Source organism: Nansenia antarctica (assembly GCF_963989245.1).
Source record: "Nansenia antarctica genome assembly, chromosome: 20".
NCBI lineage: Eukaryota > Metazoa > Chordata > Actinopteri > Argentiniformes > Microstomatidae > Nansenia > Nansenia antarctica.
In genome coordinates, this window is record NC_137693.1 from 21,483,842 (window position 1) to 21,493,841 (window position 10,000).

Consider the following 10,000-nt stretch of genomic DNA (forward strand, 5'->3'; position numbering starts at 1 on the left):
GTACGCTGCCTATTGGACAGAACATCCTTAGTGCCTTCCCCACTGCCCTGGAGCATATTATGGATTCCACATTACCTTCAGAGACCATAGAGGACAGCAGGGTTCTTCTACATTCATCTCCATAATCCTCTCCATATGTATTCATCTAATTAGCAGTCCCTATGCTAACTGCTGTGTCGTTAGTATCTGTCTATTTATCTGCCCGTCCATCCATCAATCTGTATTTCTCGAGTTTTTTCGAGCCAGGTAAACCTCATCTCTTGAGGACGACGTGAAATAGGCATGTTTAAGGATGAACTGAATCAATCAGTCAGCTAACCGTCTGATGGAACGGTAATCAACATCCCACGGAGTGATCTTAGTCCTTGAACAGGGGGTTGAAAAACTGCATTACTCCCCCCATACCTCCCTCTATTTCTCTCTCTCCCTCTCTCTCTCTCTCTCTCTCTCTCTCTCTCTCTCTCTCTCTATATATATATATATATATATACACATATATTTCTCTCTCTCCCTCTCTCTCTCTCTCTCTCTCTCTCTCTCTCTCTATATATATATATACACATATATTTCTCTCTCTCTCTCTCTATTTCTCTCTGTCTCTCTCTCTCTATTTCTCTCACTCTCTCTCTCTATTTCTCTCTCTCTCTTTTGCTCTCTCTTTCCTCTCGTTCCCTCCCCCTCTACAGGCTCGACCTTCCATTTTCTCGCTGGTTTTGCCCTCTCTCTGTGGAGCACAGTATTGCACTCCTCTCTGTTCTCTCTCTCTCTCGCTCTCTCTCTCTCTCTCTCTCTCTCTCTCTCTCTCTCTCTCTCTCTCTCTCTCTCTCTCTCTCTCTCTCCTGTCGTTCCCTCTATTATTACATCCTCCCGTCTCATACCCGACCCTCTCATAGTAGTGGGTGATTGAGTAGTTTGTCATGACGACCACCAGCAAAAACCATTACTGGTATAGTACGATGGCGGCTGTCCATTACCTTGCCCGTTCCAAACATCCATCCTCATACATCAAGTACGTCACAGTGTGTGAAGTTCCCGTATGTGTGTTCTCTAAGCTCCATGAGCTCATGCTATCTGTGTGCTTTGGCCCTGTGTGTTTAAAATGCCTAGTGTTGACCAGCTCATGGTCCAAACCACTACTGTATGTTCAATTGGATCTCCTAGCCTTCAAGGAGTGGACTACTCCTAAAGTAGGCTACCGGACCGGTACTACTAATCATGGACTACTCCTATGGTACTAGTCATTTGGTACAGCAGGCTCTCTGTCTCCTGCGTATCCTGAGGAAGGCTATTTGTCATGGTTTGAGTTACCGTATGTTTCACAGCATCAGATATATGTTCTGAATTGTGTGCGTGTGTGTGTGTGTATGTGTGTGTGTGTGTGCGGCGGCGTGTGGCGGTGTGTAGGTGTGCGAGAGGCAATCGAGCGGGGACAATTTTATGCCTGTTGTGTTTTCAGAGTGATTGTTGTTCACAGTGGAGTGCCCATTCTTGTCGTATGAGAGAGGGAGAGAGAGAGAGAGAGAGAGAGAGAGAGAGAGAGAGAGAGAGAGAGAGAGAGAGAGAGAGAGAGAGAGAGAGAGAGAGAGAGAGAGAGGGAGAGGGGGAGAGAGGGAGAGAATGAAGGAGTGAGAGGCTTATTTGCTCTTGCCTTCTGTGTGGGCCCCCGGCAGAAGAAGGGCTTTTCAAACTGCAATCAGCATCTCTCAGAGGTCTGAGCTCTGCTCTCCTCCAAGCCAAGAGGGCTAAACACGTCACTAAATCATTCTTTCTCTTTTTTCCTCTTCCCCCTATTACCTTCTCAATTCCTCCTCTTCCTCCCCTCCCTATCTCCCTCCCTCACTCCTTTCCTCCCCCCCTTCCCTCCCCTCCCACCCTCTTTTCCACTGGCTCTTCCTCCCTCCCCCTATCCCTCCTATCTCCCTCCTATCTCACTCCCTATCTCCCTCCCTCACTCCTTTCCTCCCCTCCTTCCCTCCCCTCCTTCCCTCCCCTCCCACCCTCTTTTCCACTTGCCCTTCCTCCCTCCCACCTATCCCTCCTATCTCCCACCTATCTCCCTCCCTATCTCCCTCCCTCACTCCTTTCCTCCCCTCCTTCCCTCCCCTTCCTCTAGCTGGTGGGGGGCGAGTTTGACCTGGAGATGAACTTCATCATCCAGGACGCGGAGAGCATCGGCTGCATGGTGGACCTGCTGTCCCACTGCGAGGTGACGTGCCAGGCGGAGGTGTGGAGCATGTTCACCGCCATCCTGCGCAAGAGCGTCCGCAACCTGCAGACCAGCACCGAGGTGGGCCTCATCCAACAGGTGCTGCTCAAGATGAGCTCCGTGGATGACATGATCGCAGGTGAGAGGGCCCGGACCACCACCACACCACCCACCTCGATACAGCCACGTTACACTGTGCGCTGCTGTAAATGGTAAATGGTAAATGGACTGACTTATATAGCGCCTTATTCCAAAGCGCTTTACAATGGCCTCTCGTTTTGGGGCGGCTGTGGCGCAGGAGGTAGAGCTGCCGTCTATTGATCGCAAGGTCGGCAGATCGGCGGTTCGAGCCCCGGCTGGCCACATGTCAAAGTGTCCTTGGGAAAGACAGTGAGCGGGGCGGCGCCTTGCATGGTAGCTTGCCGCCATTGGTGTGTGAATGTGTGTGTGAATGGGTGAATGAGAGGCCGTTGTAAAGCACTTTGGATAAAGGCGTTCAAGGCGTTGGATAAGTGCAGTCCATTTACCATTCACACACACATTCACACACCAATGGCAGCAAGCTACCATGCAAGGCGCCGGCCCGCTCACTGGCAGCAATTTGGCGTTCAGTGTCTTGCCCAAGGACACTTCGACATGTGGCCAACCTTGCGATGCGCCACAGCCGCCCCAATGCTGTAGTATGCATTCGTGCTAAAAGCACACTTATCACATCTGTGACCTTGTATTCCATCGACTTATAAGACTCCCTCGCTGATGTGTAAACATACCTAAACCCCCCCCCCCCCCCCCCTCCCACACACACACACCAACACATCTGCGTGGACAAGTCTATCCCCTGAAAGTGCATTTTTTCCACTCGTGAAAATACTTACGAGCTCACATTCAGAGCCCTTTCTAACGCCACGATGCCTCAACACAATTGCGGGGATGTCCTTAGCTGCACCTTCCTCCATCTTCTCTTCGTTTTTCCCGTAAGTGTCTGTGTCCTCCTTTTGTCCCTCACATAATGTGATGCGTTTCCTGGCTCATGTGTCTCGGTAATAAAGTGGCCCTGACCCTGGCCGGGACGTCTCCAGTAATGATGTTTGCGTGGGAAGGGCCTCGATTCATTTTCAGCAGAGCTAATGTGGAGAAGAGCCTTTGTAAGCACATTCTCTCTGACTCTAAAGGACCGCACTCTGCTGCCCTTAAGACACAAACACACACACACACACACACACACGGATGCACGCGCACACACACCACACACACACACACACACACACAGACACACACAGGGCACTCACACACACACAAGCACATACACACACGCACGCCCGCACCCACACACGCGCACACACACGCACGCGCACGCACACCACACACACACACGCACACACACAGTCTGACTGCAATGCTAGTCTAGCTATAGTACGAGCCTCCATGCGATGAAACGCATAGTAACTGAAATGTTACCGTTTAATCACAACAGCCTACCTACAGTACAGTGTGCCACCATATTTTTATAATAATAATGATTAATGGCGAATGATTAATGGTAATGATTAATGGACATTGACTGGATTCATATAGCATCTTTTCTAAACTCTCAACTTTTATTATACGTCGTATGGAGGCAGTGTTCATTTTGGCAGGCTTTTTAGTCACTTAGTCTTTTAGTCTTTAGACGAAGGTGCACACCAGTTCTAGTCCCACCCAGTCACCTCCATCCTTCTTAGTTCCAGTCCAGTTCCCGTTGACGAAAACTAAAAATATTCCAGCGCAGTTTCAGTCCATAAAAACTCCACGAAACGTTTTAGTCTAGCTCTAGTCATCGACCAAAACTCGACCAAAACCACACTAAAATGCCTTCAGCCTTCATCAACCAAAACTAGACCAAAACCAAGAAGCACAGAAATGACTAAACGTGCACCAATATGCATCTTCGTCCAAATACTAAGACAAAGACCAAGACTAAATGAGTTAAAAAGCCTGCCAAAATGAACGTCGTATGGAGGAAACCTCACCTCATCCGCCACCAATTTGTAGCACACACCTGGGTGGTTTTAATCCCTCTACCGCTCATAATGCTCATATCTTTCTATGGAGAGCGTCGCGTATTCCCTGTGGAATCCCCTCTTATTGGTTTAAAACCCAGATCAAAGCGTGTTATCTCCAAGCCTACAGCCTGAAGCTGTTTCCCCGTGTTGAAGATCTCGTCAGACTTCGTCAGATGTGACTGTTCAGTTCCTGTGTTTCACGTAGTCGTGAAGCTCCCTCTTTGTGTACAGGAAAATGTCTATATTTTTGGCACAGCATGTGATCAATTATCACAATGCAAACAGCTATCACATTATAATTGTGTTTACACACCAACAGTGTTGAGTGAACAAACAACACAAGCAGCTACAAAAAGAGCAAACCCCCTACCCCCCCTGGCGAACACTATCAATGGGGGGAAATGTTAACACCGAGGAAATTAAATGAACTTGAGTGTCCGTTTTTGATGACCTCACTGTGTTTCTCTCCCGGGCCTGAGGTAAAAGGAGCATCAGCCCTTCTGACACACTCAGCAGAAGCGGCTGCCTTCCAACTGCTGACTCATCATCATGCTCTTTGCATTGTCTCACCTCCCCCAACCCCCCTCCTCCCCCCTCATCTCCCTGTCTCCCCCCCCCTCCCCCCTTCCTCCCTCTGCAGATCTGCTGGTGGATATGTTGGGGGTGATGGCCAGCTACAGTATCACAGTGAAGGAGCTGAAGCTACTCTTCAGTATGCTGAGAGGAGACAACGGTATCTGGGTGAGTGGACTCTCTCTCTCTATGTTCTGTCACTGCCACGGGACCGTGGTGATGGGTCGGGGGGTGAGCTGAGCGGACCACGGCGGGGCGGAGGGTGATGTTAGCACTAATAGGGGGTGATTGGTGCAGGGGAAGGGTCCTTACGATCCCAGACAGGCAGACAGACGGAATCAGATGCTGCTGACTAATCAGATCCATACCTCTAACCCTACCCCCCCTACCGACCCCCCCAACCCCCGCCCCCCCGCCACCCTCTCCACCCCCACCCCGAGACACCAACCATCTCCAGCCAATGATCGCTGTCCGCTGTCCGCTGCAGCAACCCTCCCCTCCTCCTCCTCCTCCTCCTCTCCATCTCTCCTCTCCTCACAGCCTGCAGCCAACAATCTGCTGTCCACAGTAACCATCGCACCCTCCACATCCAGGCCTCTATTCCTCCTCTTCCTCTAGTCCCCTGATCGTCCTTCTTTCGCTCCCTCCATCTCTCCTTTTTCCCCCTCACTCTCTCCAGGGACAGATCGGTTAGGGGTTGCAATGGTATTGATCAGCTGTTGCCGGGGGCGGGCGGAGGTGATTGAAGAGTTATTGATCCAATAGGGTTGTGGCAACGATGATGTCACAGTGTGGTTTTCCTGATTTTTCTCCCTTGTGCCTTGATGGTTGGTGGTTAAGAGCAGGTCACATGCTTATGATTCTCCTTCTTGTCCTTTTTTCTTATTCCATTTTCTTCCTTCCTTTCCTACCTTTTCATTTATTTCTTCTTCTTCTTCTTCTCCTTCTTCTTCTTCTTCTTTTTCTTCTTCTTCTTCTTCTTCTTCTTTTTCTTCTTCTTCTTCTTCTCCTTCTTGTCCTTTTTTCTTATTCCATTTTCTTCCTTCCTTTCCTACATTTTTGTTTATTTCTTCTCCTTCTTCTTCTTCTTCTTCTTCTTCTTCTACTTCTTCTCCCCCCTCCACCCTCTTATCCCTACCTCTCCTCCCCTCCTCCCCTCCTCCCCTCCTCCCCTCCCCTCCCCCTCCAGCCGAGGCATGCTATAAAGCTGTTGTCAGTGTTGAACCAGATGCCCCAGAGACACGGCCCGGACACCTTCTTCAACTTCCCAGGACGCAGTGCGGCGGTAAGACACGCCCCCACAGACACTACAACAACCCTTCCCCTCTGGAATAACCACATTGTTCCTCTGTGAATCACATCACTGTCACAGGGATCAAACCAGGGTCTCCTGCAAGGCAGACATTCACCTTAGCTCACCTCGCACATAGCTTGGAATATGAGACAGACAGGAGCCTATGTGTGTGTTGATTGGCTGATGTGGTGGTCTGTTTCCCCCCCCCCAGGCCATAGCGTTGCCACCCATCGCTAAGTGGCCTTACCAGAACGGGTTCACTCTCAACACCTGGTTCCGTCAGGACCCCCTGAACAACATCAACGTGGACAAGGACAAGCCTTACCTCTACTGGTCAGTATTAAACCCATACACACCTGTCCAGATCCCGAACTTATCTTAACCTAAACCCTTACCTGGGTGTGCCCAGTCCCCCATCGACAACATCAACATAGGCCAGAAGAATCTTTACCCCAGCTGGTGACCACTCAACTCTACTTAAAACCCTACCTAGACCTCACCTAAAACCCTACCTAGACCTCACCTAAAACCCTACCTAGACCTCACCTAAAACCCTACCTAGACCTCACCTAAAGCCCTACCTAGATCTCACCTAAAACCCTACCTAGACCTCAGCTAAAATGGTATCTAAATCTGCCAACTCGACTTCTACGGATGAGCTCGGATCCACACAGATGGAAGCAAGTAAAATGCAGAGGAGGGAGAGAAGAGATGGGGGGTGGGGGGGGATTCAATATGTGAGGAAAGAAGAAATGAGCCATTTAATTAGATGTCATTTTGTAAATCTCTACGGCAAGACGCTTTATTCGCCCCAAATTTTCATCAGAATTGTCCCGGCGGTGTCTGAGAGGCTGCGTGTGACATACGGACATCCGGACCGGACGGAGACAGATCCACACTACCCTTCCGGGTATTCACCGTGGGGGGGGGGGCAATAAGTACATAGCGTTAAATGTCATGAGAGTCCATTAATGAGCGGGCAGTTGTGTGCTGGTGTTGAGGCACCTACCTCGAAGGCCTTGCTGTGAGCCCAGTTAGCTGCAGCCATTAGCCACCGTGAAGCTTCATTAGCGCTGACCTTTTAATTAATTGGCGCTCCTTTCCCTCCTCCTTCCATTCTTCCCGCTCTTGTCCTCTCTTCACCACAGTTTAGGCGTCCTTCGCCTGCAGCCCCATCTCAGATCTCTCTGTTCTTTATTGAACTGAAAGGATTTGTTAGAAGATAGGGGTGATAACAGCCTCTTTATGTGTCATGATAGGTAGGGTAATTGGATTCTGGCGGTGTGACGCGTGTCCCAGCGTGCACCAGGCAGCACTGTGTCTGGTACAAAATGTTTCTTATTCTCGATTCTCATTTGGAGAAACCTTGGAAACCAGTTTCCCACCTGTTCTGTTTCCAGAAGACTTTGGCTGCATTTTGTGAATGTTGAAACAACACATGTGTTCCTAGGGAGCACGAACCAGCGTGTGGGTAGTGTTTCTGTTCTGCTAGATGGGTCTTTTCTACCCAGCACTAGAGTGATAATGGATGGGCTCACGCTAATGTCATACATGCTATGCTGTGTCATGCACATTGTATGGATGGTTCTCTACTCCATATGGAGTATAATAAGGAGTATAATATGGAGTATAATAAGGAGTAGAATATGGAGTATTAGGGTCCTCACCCACACCAAGCCCTGTCAGCACATCACCCCCACCCTCATTCACCTCCGCTGGCTCCCGGTCAAGTCCCGCAGCACCTACAAAGTCCTCCTCCTCACCTACAAATCCCTCCACGCCTGCGCCCCCCAGTACCTAACTGACCTCCTCTCCCAACATACCCCTTCCCGGAACTTGCGGTCCGCAGACATGGTCCTGCTATCCATCCCCCGCACCAACCTACGGACCTTTGGGGACAGAGCCTTCAGCGTGGCCGCACCTATACCCTCTGGAACTCTCTCCCCATAGTGATCCGCAACGCCCCCACCCTGGACTCCTTCAAATTAGCCCTGAAAATCCATCTGTTCACCAAGGCCTTTAGCCCCTAGTCAATGTTTCAGTTTTGCTTTGTTCGTTTTCCATTTTGTCTGTCTGACCATCTTAGAATTGTAAAGCGTCCTTGGGTTGTTTGAAAGGCGCTATAGAAATTAAAGTTATTATTATTATTAGTAGTAGTAGTATAATATGGAGTAGAGAACCATCCATGCAATGTGCATGATACAGCATAGCAGTAGCATAGTAACATAGCAGTGCTGGGTAGAAAAGACCCATCTAGCAGAACAGAAACACCCACACACCGGTTCGTGCTCCCGAGGAACTGATGTTCTTATATGTAACTTATGAATGAAAGTGTTGATTTCTGGGATCACACATTACTCTGTGGGTATCCTCTCCGGATTATATCCGTTTGACCATATCCCAGCATTACCTGCTCCGGAGGAGTTCTGACTATGCAGGAGGGGGCATGTAATCCTGTTTCCCTAGTAACCCGTTGTCATGGTGAGCTGAGCCCCTCTGTGTGTGTGTGTGTGTGTGTGTGTAGGGAGGGGTCTTATCACCCTCCCCCAGCCACAGCTGCTACTCCAGCCCCCTGTCTGATACGGGCCTCCACATCCACTCTGGAGAAGCCGATAACGCCACACACACATACATGCTTAAACACTCACCAGGAATTCACTTTGGAGGGATTTAGACCTGTTTGAAGTGTGTGATCCCTTTTTTCCTTTTTGGATTGAAATGTGCCCTCTTGTTTGATCAGCAAACATGGGCGATGAGGATATATTTTATGTTGTGGTTATGCCTATGAAGAGCCAGATAGGACAAAAAGGTTTGGTAGCACTAACATTACAGCTCCATGGTACTTACCAGTAATTACCTGTAGTTACTAAGTAACAAGAGAGACAGTTGGGCTGTAGTTTTCATGTCATTATTTTTTTAAACGAAAGATGCTTGAACAGAAAATGTCGATTCTATGACGTAAAGTGGTATCAGAAGTGGAAAATGCTATATTACCTGTTTCCATTTTGTTCTAGCCTTGTATACCGTATACTTAATCTCACAACTAAGACCACAGTCAGGTGTTTAATCAGTAAAGTTTTACGTTTTGTACTATTTTCAAAAATTAAATCTACAGAGTATTGCTACAGCATGTTAAGTACAAATACTGCAGCTGTATTACATGTTATTAGTGAAATAGTGTATTAGCAATAAGCGAACATTAATCTCAGTTGAACATTAACTGTGGAGCTCGAGCCATAGCTTTGGATTGTAAGGTGGTTTGTAAGGTCACAAACCTGTATTGAATATTACGCTATGTTAATGAATTAATATTTATAGCTAATGTCTTGTTACTGTTGTGAATAAAATATTGTGGTGAATAATATCATTGGAAATATGATTCAGTCAAATAGAAGAGACAAATCCAATTACATTAATTGTGATAGAAAGGTTTGGAATGTGTTGTCTCCATTAATTCCCCGCCCACAACAATGACATTACACAGAAACATTACCCACTGGACAGCAGGAAATGCTCTTTTACATTAGCTGTACGGAGTCATCCATAAACGTTCATGTAGGCTGTACACTGTGTATGTTATTTCTGTGTTATTGATAGATATGACTGTATTACAACTGACTGATGGTGTAACCATGGTAAACACAGTCTTATTGTCAGATTAATATGGGATACAAGGGTAGATAAAAAAATGGAAATGCATGATATCGGATTTTCCTTACCGTCTCTGTTTTTAGGGTAACAAACTGCGGTCTTAGTTACGAGGTTAAGATAGGACACAAGGCTAGCCTGTTCCAGTTCTGAGACTACTTCAATAGTAACTACCTTCTCTGTCTCTTGGTTAGAAATCAAATTACATTTGTGCTCGTCAGTTTCAACGATTCAAAA

At 48.0% G+C, this 10,000-nt stretch overlaps 1 protein-coding gene across 1 annotated transcript in view; it reads left to right on the top strand.

Moving 5' to 3' along the window:
* nbeaa (neurobeachin a) overlaps positions 1 to 10,000 on the top strand; it is a gene marked incomplete at both ends in the record, with an annotated part of 89,638 nt that overhangs the window by 21,439 nt on the left and 58,199 nt on the right. Inside the window, 4 exons of the mRNA XM_080549552.1 lie at positions 2,114 to 2,345; positions 4,889 to 4,989; positions 6,011 to 6,106; positions 6,327 to 6,448. Of these exons, the coding sequence (XP_080405678.1) occupies positions 2,114 to 2,345; positions 4,889 to 4,989; positions 6,011 to 6,106; positions 6,327 to 6,448 (551 nt within the window). The remainder of the gene's footprint in view (positions 1 to 2,113; positions 2,346 to 4,888; positions 4,990 to 6,010; positions 6,107 to 6,326; positions 6,449 to 10,000) is intronic.